General features: G+C 26.9%; 1 protein-coding gene, 1 long non-coding RNA gene and 1 pseudogene across 2 annotated transcripts; 1 reads left to right on the top strand and 2 right to left on the bottom strand.

Moving 5' to 3' along the window:
• Nucleotides 1–3,193: 3,193 nt before the first annotated feature.
• On the bottom strand, nucleotides 3,194–12,555 carry LOC114130417 (cathepsin B-like; annotated as a pseudogene).
• Nucleotides 11,668–14,441, top strand: LOC126552937 (uncharacterized). The gene is made up of 3 exons (XR_007606406.1): nucleotides 11,668–11,885; nucleotides 12,889–14,163; nucleotides 14,286–14,441. It is a non-coding gene; the product is annotated as an uncharacterized LOC126552937 (long non-coding RNA).
• Nucleotides 14,442–14,791: 350 nt separating this feature from the next.
• Nucleotides 14,792–18,435, bottom strand: LOC114130418 (cathepsin B-like). Its single transcript, XM_027995396.2, has 6 exons — nucleotides 18,216–18,435; nucleotides 16,052–16,276; nucleotides 15,755–15,955; nucleotides 15,533–15,680; nucleotides 15,307–15,417; nucleotides 14,792–15,211 (listed from the first exon to the last, which is right to left on the bottom strand). Exons 1-6 carry the CDS (start codon nucleotides 18,333–18,335, stop codon nucleotides 15,000–15,002), a joined length of 1,017 nt encoding a protein of 338 aa, XP_027851197.1. The 5' UTR covers nucleotides 18,336–18,435; the 3' UTR covers nucleotides 14,792–14,999.
• Between the last annotated feature and the right edge of the window lie 2,003 nt (nucleotides 18,436–20,438).

The raw sequence follows: 20,438 nt of genomic DNA, 5'->3' as shown, positions 1-20,438 counted from the left end.
TATTACTATTGTTTTTAAAATATACAATAATCGATTCTTTTTTTTCTTTTTTTTTAAATACGATTTTTGGATTTAGCAATTAATAGCTCAACACCTAGTCATTAAATATTTTATTAGTACCTACTTATTTGTTTTTTAATAGCGATCATAAAAATAGTATTTATTAGAGTTTAAATTGTTTATCAGTGGCGTAGCCAGCAGGTAGGCCTGGGCCTACCTACTTTTCTTCAAAAATGAATGTTTTATATCATGTTTTTTATTTAATAAAAATATTCATTGATAACCCTTATTCCACCAAAATATTGGGCCTACCCAAGAAAAATTGTCTAGCTACGCCACTGTTGTTTATTTAAAAATGCGTTGGTATATCATTTGCTTCTCCTCAATTATATATTAGATAAAGAAAAATAGACAAAAATTAAGAAAAAATGGTATTTTACGTCAACCAACTTTTGACAAAATCGATTTTGTTGTTTTAATTTTACTCAAAAAAGGAACATCGGAAAATTCTTCAAATTTTTATACTGAACAAACTGCAGTTATCAGCGCATTTTTTGTGGCTACGTTCAGGTTCTTAGAAGAAGGAAAACTCAGACAATATCGATTTACGAACAACGGTTATTAATTTACGGACCTAATTCAATCTTATGTAACCCACTTAATGAACAAATTACAACGCGATTAATTTATTGAAAAGAGCTGCAGAAGAACTATACGAAATAGGCTCAGACCACTTTGTCTACGTTGAAAAACTTAAAGCCCATCATGATAGTCTCTATAGCAATAAAACAGGCGTATATCGCCATATTTTTGTATCTGATGGGTACTAGAAAAGTATAGACTATTATAAATTGATTCTGTGGTGCATTTATTTAGCGCTTTATGTTATATACCTAAGAGTATACTGCTTAATATTATTCCTTTATTTATTTTTAACTGGTTGTTTGTTAATGAAGTAATATTTTTTACATTTTATACGCCGTTGTAGTTACCAAATTCTATTATAAAATACTTATATGGTTTAATTTTTGAATACTTTATTTTAGATCCTGAATGGACTTCGGAGTGATGAATGTATTGATTTTACAATGATGTGTGTGTTTTTTTTTGTGTATGTATAAGTGAATATCTTTGGTGCATTAAAGAGGTCAAAAGTAAATATTTTCCAATAGTTTTCAAAAAAATCGAGAAAAAAAAAGTGTCGGAAAAACGTGAATTTTTACGCAAAATCAGTTTTCGACCAAATCGATTTTTTTATATGGTTGTAACTCAAAAAGTATTCACTCTAAATACTTGAAATTTTCACCACAAATTATAAATACATGGCTAAATTTTCAAAATATTTTAAATTTTTTTGAGTTATTTATAAACCACAGAACTTTTCGATTTTTTTGAAAATTTTTTTTTGAAGTGTCAATAAAATTTTTTTAGCCGAGTCAAAATACTTGAACATTTAATACAAAGTTTCTCATAAGTTATTCTTATAGTGATTAAAAATTATAAGAATACATAAGCACAATTTTTTTTTATTAGCATTTGAAGTTTAATATTGACAAAGATTCGTTAAAATCATGAATATTTGCAAATCATTTTGTAGGTACCTATAATTCATAAAATTTTTTGTAAATGTAGCTAAAAGTTAAAAGTTTAAAACGAGATTTTCCAAAATTTTAGCTTACAATAATTATTAAAGAACTTAAATTTGGTGTATTCAGGCCATTAAAACATAAACTACCTTTTTCACCATCCACTGGAAATTATATCCTAGGCTGACAAATCATCTTCGTTCAGAATTGTTTTTTGTATACAATGATAACTATATCATTGGATTTAAATTTAACACTCCTATAATATAAAATAATGATCCACACAGCGCCAATGTACAGCAGAGCGGTACCCGCTTACCCGCTTTTTTATATTGTATTATGTATCAACACAAGAAAACGTGAGCTCTAGCGTTGCTTTATTATCCATTTGGATGTAAATATTTTAAATGTAATTTTTTGATTTATACCATGCAACATAAAGTAAATGTAATATAATATATACAAAATATTGAATTAAATATTTTAAATTTAATTCATAAATTATGTTATATTATTGTTAAGCAAATACTTAATACACTTACACAGGAATCTTCAAACTACGTCCTTTAAACATATTTTAACCGACATCCTCAAAAGATGGTAAATAAATAATTTAAAAATATGTGTAATACCTACCCAAAGTCATCGTGCACTTATGTTTTCATAAATTTTGGCTCGCTAAGACCTTTTATTATCTTATGTGGCTTAATAATAAAGTTTGAAGACCCCCTGTATGTGTAAATCAACTTTGCTAAATTATCATATACATATATATAATTAATGTTGGATGTGATTAAAATAGGTATCTTATACAAAATATTTACGTAAAATCTTCGATTTTAACTAGTATATAATTCTTAATCAATGATAAAATGTACATGGGTAATGGGTATACTATTATATTTTATTTTACATTTTTACATATTATTTTAGTAAATTATTTTTTTTTTTATAAATAATATATTAAAGTTCTTTGGTGCTTCTATTCAACTCGGCATTTAAAATATAATATATTTTTATTTGTTTATTAAATTAGAAATGCTCAAAAGTAATACTATTAATAGTTGATGGAAAATAATTAACAAAAAAAAACATGATAATCTCATATACGTATCTACATTGGTATATTATGCAGATCGCTGAATCGCTTACTTGCAATCTGCAATTGCTGATCTATATATTTATTTTTTTTTTTGAATGAAGACTCTAATATTTGTGCTAAATAGTAAGAAAAATTAATATTTTAACGTACATCTGTAATGTGTTTAGGCATGATTCGTAGGGTCTTTTTTTAACGATTTCTTTTTCAATATTATCAATACGATTATACTTATAGTAATTGAATACAAGAGTGCGTAATAAACTAATAAATAATAATTTATTATCATTATAGTATAGCTACTTGTACATATTTCACATTTTGAACTGTTGATGGACAATAGTCTACGAGTATTTTTTTCATGGATATATTCTAAGTTCGGTTTTGAACGAATTACGAACTATCCGTTTTAAAGTATTAAACTAATATGACGAGCACAAGCCAAATAATTGTGTATTTGTCTGCAATCTGCATATATTCAGAGTAAAATATATAAATGCAACACTAATTAAAATGCATAACTTTATTTATTTATTCAATGCATAATTAAAAAATGTTATTTGTAAAATATAAGAATATAACATATTAGACAAGAGGTACACCTGCCGTAGAACTTTCTTCGATTCCGCATTCATTTGTGCCTCTTCTAATTTTAAAAAGTCCATGATCTCCCCATTCGGTTCCCCAGGAGTTGACTAATAACCAATATTTCACTCCGTTCTCGACTCCCCAGCCAATCAACTTCACTGCATGATTTCTTGTATGTACTGCGCCTTCGGTTTTATGGTAAACTCCTGTTGCAAATAACACATAAAAATCATAAGACATATTAATTTTATAATATTTATATTTTGTTCTATAGAATATATGATTGACTGTCCTTCTTAACTAACCACTTTTGTAATGAAAAAAGTCATCGTATACTTTAAATGATGCTTCGATTGGCCCGTAAGTTTGCACGTCCTTTTGCATAGATTCGTATGAAAGGAAATACGCGTCTTTAGCTGTAATTATAAAATTCGATTTTGTAATAATTGTCAATCGGTTTTAATGTATGATTATTATGATTAAGTATATGAATAATAATGAACATCGCAATATTATATCAATCACTTCAGAATACTAGATATATAATTATTATCTATGCTGTAGACTTACTTTTTACGTGATCACTTTTATAATCGATAGTTGTGTTGCCGTAACACTTTTTGTGGCATTTATGATTGGTTTCTTTTCTGACGAGTGAACACGAACCATTTCGTTTATGACCGTGAAAACAAGGTGGAACTTGGTACGGTTGACATCCCTATATAATGCAATAATGATCATGGGCAAAGAGCGCAGGGTGGGCCGTGGCTTTTTATAAAACTTTAATTAGGTTAATTCGTTCGAGCAGTTTGCCAGTTTGATATTTAAATTACAAATAGTTAAAATGCTAACTCACAAGAATAAGGTATGAACAACTATAGGTAACCAGTAAAATAAATCAACCAATTAATTAACCGTAATATTATTTATCACTAGGGCTCGAATTTGTATGCACTAAAAAGCATCGAAATATGCCATACATAATATGCAGTAATAATTATGAAATTATGCAACAAATATGCAAGAATTTTTATTAATTTTAAATTAAATATTTATTAATAGTAAAAAATAAATAGTTTTTTAACAAATAATTAATTACGTATATACTTGGTGAAAAAAATGTAGGGAATTTTCTGAATAACTTAATGAATTTTTTAAATCACAAACACTACATTTTCCACAAGGATGTCTTTGTTTTTCAATGAAATCCATTCTCGATTTTGTTGCAAATTGAACTATTTATTTTCGGCATATTCACATTTAACGAACTACACGACAAACGACGTAAGTAAGTGCAGTGGCGGACCTAGAATATTGTTTGGTGGGGGGGACAATATTTTTTTACATAAGTATATATTTTTATAAAAATACTTATATTAGTATAATGGTATTTTAAATTATATTATAATATGACCATGGGGGGCAGGCCTCTCTGGCACCCTCCTTAAATTCGCCACTGACTAAGTGCTATGTCGATAACTGGTTGAGACCTACAGGCAAAATCAATTAAAATTATAGGTAAACACAAAAGTTTATCGTAATCGATTATTCGTCTAAGTTTTATTTCAGTTATTGTTTAATGCGTACAAAATTATTTTTAATATTTCTACTTGACAAAATATTATTTTATACATTATTTTTTTAAATGTATGGTTTAATATGCAATAGGTACGATTTAAATTTTGTAAAAATATGTAATAACCATTAAATATGCAGAAATATGTCAAAAAAAAATTCGTAAGTATCTTCAAGTTATATAATCCATAAATATTTATGACAAAAATCCAAAAACTGTGAAAAAGAAAAAATAATATGCAATTGCATAAAAATCCGTGTTTTACTCATTACTGTCTTTCTAAAGCGTGAATTATACTGCGGTTATATAAAATTTTAATGAAGAAATCTAGGCACTAGATATATATTTTATTATGATCATTTATTTGTTGCAAGTTAAAAAAATGTTAATCAATAATTAATACGAGTTTTTATGTATTGATATTTCACATTGGATTTATCCTTTTTTTGGGAAGATGAGAAAGTTAGGTTAGAGTTAGAGTTAAATTACTTCATGAGTATTGTAGTTGCCTCCGGACACCAATCCATGTTTTTTAAAATATTTCCAAGCTTCAATCGAGATACCTCCTTTACATCCAAAACCACAAGTATGACAGCAGAACGCTAGCTCTTCGGCGGACACGAGTTGATTGTATTTTCCGTTTGTCGCCACACAAAGTCTGTCTGCGAATGCCCCTGTGGTGCTAAGAGCCTGTTGCAGATCGATTTATAATAGAAATATTATTTTGAAAAATTTTTTATTTTTATAGAGCTGTTTTTTGAATAATAATTAAGTGTATTTACCCAACAAGAACCGCATCTTCCTTGATTGCGAACTACGCCCATTGTTTTGCAGTGGCTCCAGTGTTTTCTTGCGTCAAATGTCTCGTAAATTTTTTTGAGCCTATCATATAATGGATCACTGGTTTTTACCGGGTCTTGAAGTGATCTACTAATATTACTAAATCCGATGAACCCATCAATCCTATAATCACTTCTTTCGGCGTATTCGGATCAAAATTTTCACCAGCCTGTAATCAGATATTATAAAATGGCTAGGTGTCTAACTTCAGGGCTGCTCCAAAAATGAAAATCCAAAGGATGTGAAATGTCAGAAAACTGATCTCTATAGTCTTATATTTTTGAATGTGAAGTTTTGATAATTAAATAAAACAAAAAATTGAATAAATACGTATTTATCATAAAAGTAAGTACAGTGTACATTCGATCATCCGCGAAATAGGGTGACAGGACATCAACATATAAGCAAATTCTTTGGATAATCCACGAATAATAATTTTTTTCATTAAACATTTCAACAATTACCAAAATGTACTAATATTAATCAAGCGTAGGTATTTTGTTGTATTTTACGTCGTTATCGAGTAATCGGCTATCGCAAATCAATTAAACCGATAATGAAGTATAATACTATAATGTAACTTACATTTTCTTATAATTTTTAGGGGCGGTAAATTTTGGAGAGCATTTTGATATAATACGGTACCTAGGTCATTTGGGTGATGAAAAAAGTAATGACACTCACATAACCTGGATCCCATTTTTCCAAAAGACGTCTCTAATTGTAAAAATATCTGGATATTGGCGATTCGCTGCACATGAATTGCGTTCCAACCATATTTAACAACTACACGAATTGTGTCCTAACGTATAAACATTATTTTTCTTCCCATTTCATAAAGACTTAGGACTGTCGATAGCAAATTACGACTATCGGTAGATTAAAAATATTGTTTTTTATCATTGTTATGCAATTAGATGTAAGTAAAATAAAATATATAGGTTAATAATAATATAAAAGTTAAAAAAAATATATATATATATATATATTATATAAAAAGTTATAATTATAAAATTAAAAAATTGGTAAAAACTTGAATGATACTTTCTTAATATAATCAAGACGGGTTAATTGGCCACTTTCATATTTTGCCATATTTTGTCTTAAATAATTTTCTTTTTCACATACCATCATCCGTCTATTTTTAATTACATGAATACTTCGTTGTTTAACATAAGTTTCTTTTTGTACATTTTTTAAAACATCTATAAATTGGAATATATTCGGGTGTGCTGGCCTGAGTAAAACATACTGTTAAACTTGGAGTGGAAGGCTTCACAACTATTCGTAGTTCGAATTATAGAACATGAATACATTGCCCATACAGAAGACGGGAAATCACAATCAGGCTTTATGTAAGTATTTAATATATAATCGGAAAATTGCTGCACTTTTTCATTTTCGGGTAAAATGGATACAATATCGTCAGTAAAACAATCCTCCACTTCATCTGGTTTTAAAAATGGGAGACCAAAAAATATTTTAAAAAAATACTGATTTCTGAATTTTTTTTGTATTCTTGACTTAAACCAACCGTTTGAATTTTCCTCCACCAACTTTGACCTAAATGAAACCTTGACACGGTACGTAACGGCTGCCGGTACAAAGTACAGGCACCACAGCGACCGGTCTACGACTTTATCAACCACCACCACGGATGACAACGACGCGACACTGTCGACTCTCCCTCCACGCCGCAAAGGCTAGGCGGGACGGGAAGACAAGTCGCGCCGGACGCCAGTGATCTTGCTCTCTTGCAAAACCCGTGAACCGGACAGGGCACCGTTCCGCACGATTTTTGTATTTTCGATTTCATCGTTCGACGCAACCGCCACGTTTTTGTTGTGTTTTTGTGATCACACATCTTGTTGTGTTCCCAACATTGCTTCTTTTTCTTTTTGTGCCAATCACGCGCTCCGTGCGCAAAAATAAAAACGTAGATCTCACGTGACGTTGTTGTTTTTCTTTTTTTTCTTTTTTTCATTTCTTTTACTACGTCGCTTGTCGCGACCGACCTGCGCATTTGCTACCGTCAAACCAGGTCGCGTCAACCTGCATCCTTTCATTTGAACTGATGGCCACACGATTAACAAAGATGAGTGGATTGCTTTTTCAAAATCAGCAAATATTATTTTAGGTGAAAAATTTGTATTATTTTTTAGAAATTCAGATTTTATATGTGAAAATGCTTTTATATAAGTATTTATATTTTTATTAGGAAGTAAAAAAAATACTAGTGTTATATAATTATTATTTTTCAAGCCATGGACTATAAAAAATTGTGTAAACAGTTTTGGGCAATTTTTAAAAGTTCCATCCACAAATATTGTAAAACTTCATTTAAAAAATGTTAATTAATAATTGTTGAAAAAATGATTATATTATTTTCGTTGTCATTCACTAATAAAAAATTTTCATCTCTGTTTGTCTGTATATTTTCATTCAATAAAACATTGTGTAAATCAGGTAAGTTGTCAGGAAGTTTTGGAATTGTAGATGACCGAGCGTGGTGTATATTATTACGAATTAAGATTAAATCATAAATAATCAGTATTGGAATGTCTTTTGATAAAGCTCCATGAATAAGTTTTGATGGTTTATCATAAAGTTCTTCTACAGCCTTTCGCTTTAAATTATTGCTCAACTGTTGTCTATTAAATACTTCAACAGAATCTTTAATATGTTTATGATCATTTGCACGTTTGATAATCTCATTTTCATTATTTAATTTAATGTATGACTTACACGTCTTTTTACAGCAGTTTTTAACGTTGAATATCATTTTTTAATGTTTTATGATACCAAAATTTGTATTCATCAATATTAAATAATGTTTTATTTTTTTCGCTTAAAATCACCGTAGTCATATTATAGTGTTTTTAGAGTTTAAGTTTTATTTAACAGATAATAAAGGTTATACCAACGTTTACACCAACAACACGATCGAAATCGAACTAAAATTATTATAGGCTTTAAGTACATTTATCGTTCATGCATCGTTTAAACAAAATCGGACGCATTCGTGTACCCGCTTATCAAATTTTTTATTTCGGGACGAAATTCGTTTGTAGCCTGGCGATTGTAAACTCGGCCCGTGTTTTTTTCAGGTAAACATAATTTAATTGTAAACTCGTCCGGATAAAAATTTAGATATAATTTTCTTATAATATTTTTGAGAACCATTTAGCATTATTCAGAGGACACCACGAGAAAGCGATTCTCATTATCCTCCAAAAATTAATTTCATTGTAATATTATTCATAGTATAAAATTCGTCATATAAATGTAAGTGTGTATTTGTAAATGTAAAAAATGTAAAAATATTAGTAAAACTGTTGTATAAAAATCTTAAGAAATCGGTAGCAGTCCTGTACAAAACACAAAGACTATTTATTATTGTAAAATGGTTAAGTTAATGGATGGTTAAAGTTTGGAAGAATGTAAATTGTAAATATATTTATCTGCGAAAGCGTAATAGAATAACTCGATGCAGACAATGTAGATGTTACTTTTAATTATAGGTATTGACTATTGAGTGTAATATTATATTTATTTTTTATTTTATTGTATATTATTATATTAAAATATTACAACATCAATATATTTTTTAAAGGTAAAGTTTATTATTAATTATTAATAATTACATAATTACCATGTATCTACCTACATTGTTTTTGATTACTAATGGTCATAACGTTTTACTAAATTTGAATTTATTTATTTATAAGCCTATTTATACTTATTCGTCTAAACCAGTATATTTTTGGTGGTATAAATACTCGACTAATCAGATTACATTTTGGGTAAATTCGCTCAATTTGTCTATATCAGAATATTAATGACTGTTTTTACGATGTTGAATATGTAAGTTATTTATCATCAGAATTCAATCGCCCAATCAAATATGGCTAATTAATTTAGAAATGTTATTATTTATTAACTTATAATAGTTCATAAAAAAAAACCATTTGTGATAATTAAACATTATCTTTGTAGATAAGTTGGTACACAAAAATGTGCACCTGCTAGTCGTATTGTCAAAATACAATTAATGAGATATCGAATTCAATAACTTAAGTATTCGCAATATCATTAATGTCATAGTTGTAAAAATATTTATTGCTTATGGTTGGAAAAAAATTAACATTAATTTGTCAACTAATATATTTCGAAGATAAAATATGTGATAGGTAGGTACTTATTATTTTTAGGTAACATAATGTAAATTTTAGATCATTTTAATATTAAATATTATAAGCAGATAATAATTGAAATTTGAAAATGTTATTCAGTTAATTTTGTATCAATCGCATATTATTCGAAGTACAAAATAAATACAATGATAAATTACTATTTACAGAAAAAGTAAAATCTGATTTCCTTCTACAATTCGGGTATATAGATGTTGTACTCTCCAAACGAATTCTAAATGATCGATCATTTATATAAGAATTGTCTTCCAATCATATAATTCAAGTTACTTAGAACTTGACACATAATTTATATGGTATGTGTTTTTATTGATAAAAATACTTCATTTTTGAGAGTATTTTCTGGTAGAAAATTGGTATAGCTGATAAATTCTTAATCCTTTGCAGAATAATTAATAAATTAATAAAAATAAGAGAAAATTTTGAACAAAACCAGTTTGATGAAATTTTTTTTTTTATTGTACTTATAGGTACATGCCTAATAAAAAATAAATAACTATAGACTAGTAGGTTTTATGTACCTATATGTAATAGGTAATAACTAACTAATAATTAATTAATACAAATATGAATTTGGAATGGAGTAGTCCTATAAAAATAAAAATAAAATAATAGGTAGTTTAATTATCAGTTGTTGTTATTTTAAACGTTTTTTTTTTTTTACAGATGTCAGATATAACATTTTTAGTGTATAAATTAATGAATTTATCACGTTAGTGTAGGTACATAGAAATATTATTTTATAATATACTTAATAACATAAATGTCTACTTATATACGAGTATCTTTAATAATAGGTAATAGTTTTTGAGTTGGAGATTTGATCTATACTTTTTAATTTTTTTTAAGCAACTTTATTTATAATGTAAAAGTGCTTTATATTTATGTATTCGTAGTATAATTATTTCGATTTAATTGTCAAATATTTCCAAAAGAATTAATACATTGAAATAAAAGGAAAATAAAAAGAAAGTTGAATATATTTGTGATCAACGTGAACAGTACCTAGGTATATTAAAAATAAAACGCTTGCAAATTTATTAACGTATTTTGGTCATAATTGAATACAGATATCAGTGTTTTAAAATTTAAATAGATATTTTAGAATTATTTAAAATGTAATTTGTGTGTAGAATAATAACATACATAAGTAAATGTATCTAATAATAAAAATGTTGAATTCCTATGATTTATATTTTTTGTATTTCAATATAATAACTGAAAGTGTTAAAAGAAAAATAATTTCGATCATTTAGGTATCAAATTTCGTTAAAATTAAAAAGAATTTCAACAAAATAAGTTTCTATAATTCAAAATTGGGAGAACTTTGAATTGAGTTTTTAAATTTTTTGACGAACATGCTTAAAGTTTATAAGTCATATGATGTTGTTACACTTGGTCAAAAATTATAGACTATACAGTAATTGATTAATGATTACACCTATAACTGCTATAACTATTCGGAAAATATCATATAAGTATTACTGTTTATAATTTTATAAATTATATACCTATAATTATTATTTTATTATTATTATTAATTATTGTCGATATTTTTGATATTCAGTTAAATTTATTATTTTGAACATTTATACTTATATTATCTTATATATCTATATGACTATATGTATAAAAATAAAGCATTATATTCTAATTAATCACAAGCTTATTTTATAATAAATAAATTCGTTCAAAAACGTCAACCAAATACTAAGTTATGTATATCTGTATTATGTTCATTTAATAAAATGTCATGACTACTGAATTGTTAATAATATAAACCTTCACTTTACCAAACTACGTTTTAAATATAATATTACTCAATGGCGATATCGTATAATTGAAAATTATAAAATAAAATATATTTTTTTTACATTCTGAAATGTTTTCATAGGATTCCATACATACTGCACATAACCTTAGAGAGTCTAGAGCCTGCAGTGTCGTATGGTACTGATAATTAGTAAAATCAGTACTTAGTTAGTGTAAGTGTTGATTTATTGTAAATATTATATAAAAATAACTAGCTGAATTACTCGTCGTTGTCGGGTTAAGTATAAAAATGTATACAGCGGTTTCGGCTGGGTGGTTTTTTCTATTTTTGCACTTTTCAACCCTTTTAACCCTCATTTAATGGTTGAATTTCACAAAATAATGTTTATAGATAATGTTTATTAGTTGTATAGAGTATGTATACTTAATTTAACAAAAAAAAAGTTTTCAATTTTTACCTCTCTTAACCTTTAATAGTTATCTGTATGCCAAATTTCAGCACAATTTGTTCAATGGTTTGAGATGTGCGTTTATAGATAAGTCAATCAGCTTACTGTTTTATATATACAGATAATTGTAAATATTATAATACTATTACTTACCTTCCATGTCTTGGCGATACTGTTAATGTTATTTATGCGTTCGCGTGATAAAAAATCTACTTTCTCAAATTGTTCAGTTAAGTAAGCTCTGAGCAAAATTATGGATATCAAATATATGAAATTTGCCATGATGCAAATAAAATTATTAATAATTGGACGAATTTTCAAAAATAAAAAAACAACCGTATTAATGTATTTATACTATTATAGTCTATATAGTTTAGTGCACAACTATATAGGACTTAATGAAAACCAGACGATCGGTTTATTTCTTATAATGCCCTCATCTTAACGTAGAACTGTTCGATTAATTCGATTGCAGTAGATATACCGAATATTAATCGGGATATCGATTTATCGAATAATCGAGAACTGCAGGTGTATGGAACTAACATTAGTTATTACTATTGTTTTTAATAAATACAATAATCGATTGTTTTTTTCTGTTTAACAGCGATCATAAAAAGAGTATTTATTAGAGTTTTAATTGTTTTTGTATAAATGCGTATATCACAAGTTTCTCCTCAATTACGATAAGGAAAATTAGAAAAAAATTAAGAAAATGGTAGTTTACAACAACCGATTTTTAACAAAATCGTTTTTGTTGTTTTAGTTTTAGTCAATAAATAAACACCTACCTAACGAGAGATACTTCAAATTTTCATACAGAACAAACAGCAGTTATCAGTGCATTTTTTGTGGCTGCATTCAGGTTCTTAGAAGGAGGAAAACCCTGACAATTTCGATTTACGAACAACGATTATTAATTTACGAACCTAATTCAATCTAATGTAACCCTCTTAATGAACAAATTACAACGTGATTAATTTATTGAAAAGAGCTGCAGAAATAGGCCCAGACCGCTTTGTCTATGTTGAAAAACTTAGAGCTCATCATGACGGTCTGTATAACAATAAAACAGGCGCATGTCGCCGTATTTTTGGAAGAACCCAAGTTTTGAATTATATATTATGTATATTTTAATTTAACATAATCAGTTAATTGCTTTGTACAAAAGTAAAATAATTAAAAAATTATTTTTACAATGATTTTTAACTGTTGACTCTATTTCAAGTCGCCGCGTATTGTGGTGATCACTGGGGCTGGGATTTTAATGTCCTAAATATCTCAAATATGCCCTTAAAAAAAATTCAAAAAATGATTTTAAAAACTCAAACAATGCACTATAAAAATGCATTTAAATTACAATTTTAATAGTCTAAAAGTTGGGAAAAAAATTGTATATATTATTTTTTATTTTTATAGTATTTGTTACTTGTCTAGTTCTGGACGTTCTAATTGGTTACTAATTCAGTAATACTTATCGAGGCCTAGCTATGATAAAATAAATTGTTATCGATGATAACTTGTCGTGCTATATATAATTTATTATTCGTACCGTCTGCAGTTTGCAGAAAGTCTCTTGTGAATAGCAACAAGTTTTGTTTTAATTTTTTTAACGAAATTATGAAAAATGCTCTAAAACAAAGAAAACGCACTAAAATCGTCAAAAATTGATTACTTTAAAATAATCAGTATCACACTATCACTCAAACACATTTTATACTTACAGAGCAACGTTCTAAAATATCAGAAAAAAAGATGACTTTGCATCAAAATCCCAGCCCTAGTGATCATAACACTCTCAGACGAATGCGAAAACTGTGATCGCTACATTCGGCGACCACTGTATATATTATAATATTATTATACACACATAACATCGGCCCGATTTTATTTCAGTTCAACTTCGAACACCGCTCGCTATCGGTGGTTTATGGTCCTTGTTGATCAATACACTATCTGAAATCGCACACCACGTAGAGAGCACTGCTTTTACCAAATTCAGACAATAAACTATGTTGCTTTTACTTGAATCGTACTATAGGTAGGTATACGAAATGCAATTTTGTAACAAAATATCATTTATTTTGTTAGAAATAGAATACAGTGGAGTCTCTTTAAAGGGAGGTAATAATTAATTCGACTTACATATTTTTCGAGTTACAGATATCGCATTGAGTGCATAAGAATTCCATGGAGACGAAAACAAATTCAAGTTATAAAGATTTCGAGTTACCAAGGTTCGAGTTATCGAGACTCAACTGTATATGTTTTCTCTACTACTCAGAATATATTTATTTAATTTCTTCTTTAGGTATATACGCTTTAAAACAGTTGACTTCGGGTCTATTTTGAACTCATAATATGAATATGATTTATCGATTTACATTATTTTACATCAATATTTTAACCTGCAACTGTTGTGAAAAGGTTGTTCAAATAATTTGCATTTTTTTTATTTTCAGTTACTATATCGTTATATTTTTTAAACATATTAACGATGATAAATTAATTTGTGTATTTTCATTTTATCTAATAAATCATTAATTATTTAGTACCAAATTTTTAGAATTTTCAAAATCTTAATTTTTTATTTTTGGAGAAATTTATATTTTTCAAAAATTATATTAGGTATTCTGATTAATTTGTTTTTAAAATTTTTACAGCGTCGATTGTAACTAAATTCATAAATTTATTCAGTACACCACAAATTAAAAATTCTAAACACTAGTAAATGTAATAAATCTGTTTGCTAAAATATTATTAAACATTGAATAAACATGTATTATTCAATATATGAGAATATTTTATTTGTAAGTATTTGATAATTGAAATCAATTTATTTAATAACTTCTATTATATTATGAATATATATTATATCTATACTATGTAAGGTACACCTCCGGTAGTTGAATTGTCGATTCCGCATTCATTTGTGCCCCTTCTAATTTTAAAAAGTCCATTATTTCCCCATTCATAGCCCCAAGAGTTGACCATTAACCAATAGTCTACACCATGCTCGACTCCCCATCCAATCAACTTAACAGCATGTCCTCCTAATTTTGTTGCATTTTCAGTTTTTGCGTAAACCCCTGTAACATAATACATGACAAATGATAGACATAAAATAATTTTATAATATTTATACTAAAAAACATATTATGATTCATTATTTTTCTAAACTGACCACTTTTGTAATGCAAAAAGTCATCGTATACATCGAATGATGCTTCAATTGGCCCGTATGCTTGCACGTCCTTCTGAATAGAGTTGAATGTAAGATAATACGCGTCTCTAGCTGTAATCATAAAACGTAATTGGAATAATCTGTTCATGTATATACAATAAAGATACGTTAAATAATATTTGTCAATCACGTCCGTATAATATCGTTATAACAACCGTAGACTTACTCTTTACGTGATCGCTCTTGTAATCGATAGTTTCGTTACCGTAACATTTTCTGCTGCATTTATGATTCTTTTCTCTTGGTTGGCTATCACACGAACCTTCTCCTTCTTGATGGTGAAGACAAGGTGGAACTTGGTACGGTTGACATCCCTAGGTTAATGTTATTGTGTTATGACTATAACGATTGTTATATTATAATTTACTTAATAAATTTTATAAGTTACATCGGTAGTGTTATAGTTGCCACCGGAAACCACGCCGTGTCTCTTGAAATATTGCCAAGCTTTGATCGGGTAACCTCCATTACATCCAAAACCACAAGTATGACAACAGAACGCTAGCTCTTCGGCGGACACGAGTTGGTTGTAATTTCCGTTTGTCGCCACACAAAGTCTATCTGCGAATGCCCCTGTGGTGCCAAAAGCCTGATGCGAGTCGATTATATTATAGTAGAATTATTATTTTGAAAATGTATTCATTTTTATACAGCTACTTGTCGAATAATAATAAAGTGTATTTACCCAACAAGAACCGCAATTTCCTTGATCGCGAACTGCGCCCATTGTTTTGCAGTGGCGCCAGTATCTTCTCGCGTCAAATGTTTTGTAAATTCTGTCGTTCGATACGTACTTGGTATCGCTGGTTTTATACGGGCCATTTGTTTTAGCAGCGGCTCCAACTCCTCTAGAACCCAACAACCTCAAAATTGCTTCTTTCGGTGTATTCGGATGAAAATTTTGACCAGCCTATAATCATATTATAGTTAAATTAATTGCAAAACATTAGGGTCATTTAGATAAAAATTAAGAGAAGGCAAAGACTGAGAAATTCCAACTAACCTATCATTTTTTATATCGAATTTTGAATTTCAAAATTCATATTGATTTTAATATAATTTGATAATTTAAAAAAATAAAATACTTCTGTATCAAAATCGTAAGTACAGAATATTAAAAACATGAAGTATAAAATCTATTTTAAATTTTTTTAAATTTCAAAAATAAAATAAATAATACAGGAACATTCTTATTATTACATATTTGAATGTTATAAGATACTTACATGTCAAATGTTAAAAGAATTATGTATTCAATTTGATAAAGTAATACTGTTTTATCTAATCAATATTTAATAATTCGAGTTCCACATTAGTAAATTTATTATTTATAAAAGAAAAACTAGAAAGGCTAAATCGCTCAAGAATCCCCTTCTGCAGTGTGTATTTGTAAATATTCTTACCTTATATTTTATGTTTAATAATATATTCTAGTGGCTATTTTAGTGATTTGGTAAGTAAGACAACGCTTACTTACCTCATTTAAAAATTTAAAATATGAAGTATTTCTATTATACTAAAAAAAAGATTTTAATAAAAAAAGTTGTGTATAGTTAGTAGTTGTATAAGTAATAACTTACAACTTATAACAGTTTATGCTTAATACAATAAATTTGTATAATGATGGATAGTTTTAGGTATCAACTACAAGTTAGGTTTAGTACCTACCACAAAACTCAAAATCAAGATTATTTTAGAAGTATAAATAATTATATATACAATTAGCAAAATAAATTGTAAATATAGAATTTTATATAGGAATTGGATGTAATTTAAAAGATAATTCTATAATTCAATACTTATATTTGTAATCTGCAGTTATATCATTTTTTTTTTTTTATATTTATAATTGTATTACCTTATATCTATTAAAAAATGTAATATATTTAGGGTTCTTGAAATATTTAAATGAAATAATAAATATATTTTTTTCTTTTATACTAACATGCATGTATCTTATGGTGTGTTGCTTGAATCATATTTATATAGAACTGAAAAATATTAATACCTATCATTGTTTTAAGAAAAAAATGAATATGTACCAATTATTCTTTATAATGTATCGAAAACTAGAATCTAAGATGATTATAAATTTATAAAACAATATAATATAGGTAGTATAAATGTATTATATTATATATACAGTCGAATCTCGATAACTCAAATTTCGAGGGAGGAAAAAATTAATTCGACATGTATTTTTCGAGTTACAAATATTGCATTAAGTGTATAAGAATTCCGCAGAGACAAAAAGAAATTCGAGTTATCGAGACTCGACTGCATTTCATAAATATCAAATATTTTTTTATTTTAGCTTTAAAATATGTTCATGTGGTATGAACTTATGAGTTTCATGTTATTACGTTTCTAGGTTATTAGGTAGATTTATTAGGTTATGCAATTATGTTTTTTTCTAAAATTTAAATGATTAGATTTATAAAGCAAATTTTACGTCATATATTATGTGCCTTATATATTTCATATGTATAGAAATCAAAAATTTTAACATTTTTTTCTCAAATTTTTAAGTTTCTTTCTTTTTTAATTTTTCACTTAAATAAAACATTTCAAGAAAATACATTTTTTGAAATTCTAAAATTCTTATTATATAAATTTTGTATTTAAACGTTCAATACATTGATACAAAAATCAACCTAACTGATGATATAATTTTTACGTGCCCAATTACTAAAATGAATTAATTGTTATAAATGCTTATAATGGACAAAACTGTATACCAAATTTTACCAAACAACAGCCAAAATATAATTTAGTACCCATATATATACTGACGATTCACGAGTCGATGTTATATAATTACTATCTGTTAAAATATTACAATTACTTACCTTCCATGTTTTAGCAACGTAGTTTATTTTATCAATGTAGTCTTGTGATAAAAATGATGTCTGTTCTGTTAAGTAAACACTAAACAAAATAACGAAAATCAAAAATATAACCCTAGCCATGGTGTTAATAATAAATAATTAATTAATTAATTAATAACAGACGAATTTCAAAAAGTACAACTCAATAATTGACTACCTAATCCAACTAAGCTAAATAACACTAGTTCTTACCTTATATATATATATAATACATATATATACACACACACACATTTGAAGTAGGTGTATGTAATTCTGATTAGTTATTTCGAATGTTACAGCGATGATCGGTAATCGGTTTGATTGTTTAGCTCCTTCGTTTTCAAACAATTCGAGCACTGCTATAAGTGTTTATCTAACATAATTTAAACAAAAAAAAAAAAAAAATTGGAACAACTGATTAATTTTTTTTACACTATTTTGATATTCAATGAATTTGACCTACTCTAAGAAAATCTTAAACAATTAATCGATTTCATTAATTATTTTGTATGTTTACTATAATATTTAATACCCAACAGGCAACAACATTATGATAATCGAGCTGTTTTAGATTGTTTTGGTAAATTCATATTTATAATTCTGACCAATATGTATTATTTTATTAGGTACATAATTATTTATTTATTTATTTATTACAAACGCCAATAAGTTTAATACAGTATAATATAAAATAATAATAATTATTATTATTATTATATATTAATGATAAAATTAATATGATATCATAAGGACTTTGGAATTTATTTAATCAAACATTGACATTTTAAAATTAACTGTAAGTTCCAAGTGTTTTATATATTTTGTTGATCAATAAATGACAAACGTATTGATAATATACTATTTTATTTTCAAGTATGTGTAAATATAATTCAATTCGAATGTCGTCGTTAGAATATATAAAATTTTAATAATTTAAATAGTCATTATATTACGATGAAAAATGACTTCTGTTCCCATTAATCATTAGTTTTAATCATTAAAACTGTATAGTTTATAATATTTATGCGATCGTGTTATTGTTTCATTAGAATGTAAACATACTTATTGATTAGGTATCTTTTGGCTTCTAATAATTCACAAGTCATATCAGACATATCATACATTTTATACTTACGTTTACTCAACCCAGAAATCGTTTTTTCGTATAGCATAATTATTAATAATTATTAATAATTGAAGTATAATTTAACACAGTGAATTACTAAAAAACAATTAAGTACACTAGAATCTTACTAAACGGTAAAAACTAGTTCCTTGGTTTTCAATTATATGTTAAATAGTTTTAAAATTCCTTATTAACTAATAATTTTTTTTAAAAAGATGCGGAAAAGTAAATTTTTGATTAATAGCATTTCTATTATGCATATATTGTTAAATTACCAAAATTTGCGTACTATAAGTATAAAAGGCATACTTATGGGCACTAAAATAGTGTTACTTATGGGCAAAGTACCTTTATACTTATTGTATGATATATACGATGTACTATATATTATATTATATTAAAATAGGTAAATTGCGTCCACGAAAAAAGGTCGTAAATATAAATGTTTTAATTTTTATAACTTCATAGTTTGTTAATAAATTGAATTGAAATTGTTAAATTAAAATTGAAAAAATATAAAAACATGAATTAAGTGGACCCCACAAAAAAAAGGTGTATGATAATGATTTAGATGAATTTTAAATGACCTAAGATAGATTTTGACACCGACAATTAAAGAAAGCGGGTAAGTGGGTACTGCTTTGCTGTACATTAGGTGTCGTGTGGATCATTATTATCTATTATTAGGAGTGTTAAATTTGAATCCAATGATAGATATCGTTGTATATTAAAAACGATTCTGAACGAAGATGATTTGTCAGCCTATGATATTATTTCCAGTGGATATTGAAAAAGGTGGTTTATGTTTTAATGGCCTGAATACACCAAAATTTAAGTTCTTTTATAATTATTGTAAGTTAAACTTTTGAAAAATTTTGTATTAAATTTTCAACTTTTAACTACATCTACAAAAATTTTTATGAATTATACCTACCTACAAAATTATTTGCAAAAATTCATGATTTTGACGAATTTTGGTCAATATTTAAAATTCAAATGCTAATAAAAAAAAATTGTGCCTATGTATTCTTATAATTTTTAATCACTATAAGAATAACTTATAAGGAACTTTCTAT

Source organism: Aphis gossypii, chromosome X (assembly GCF_020184175.1).
Source record: "Aphis gossypii isolate Hap1 chromosome X, ASM2018417v2, whole genome shotgun sequence".
NCBI lineage: Eukaryota > Metazoa > Arthropoda > Insecta > Hemiptera > Aphididae > Aphis > Aphis gossypii.
This window is presented reverse-complemented; position numbering and strand designations above follow the sequence as displayed.

Excerpts from the sequence above, each read along its gene's own strand:
- LOC114130418 (XM_027995396.2), bottom strand. The coding sequence starts at position 18,335 with ATGGCTAGGGTTATATTTTTGATTTTCGTTATTTTGTTTAGTGTTTAC. Across the intron at positions 15,956-16,051 it reads GAAATTGCGGTTCTTGTTGG|GCTTTTGGCACCACAGGGGC; the intron begins GTAAATACACTT and ends GACTCGCATCAG. Across the intron at positions 15,418-15,532 it reads CAAGAGCGATCACGTAAAGA|CTAGAGACGCGTATTATCTT; the intron begins GTAAGTCTACGG and ends TTATGATTACAG.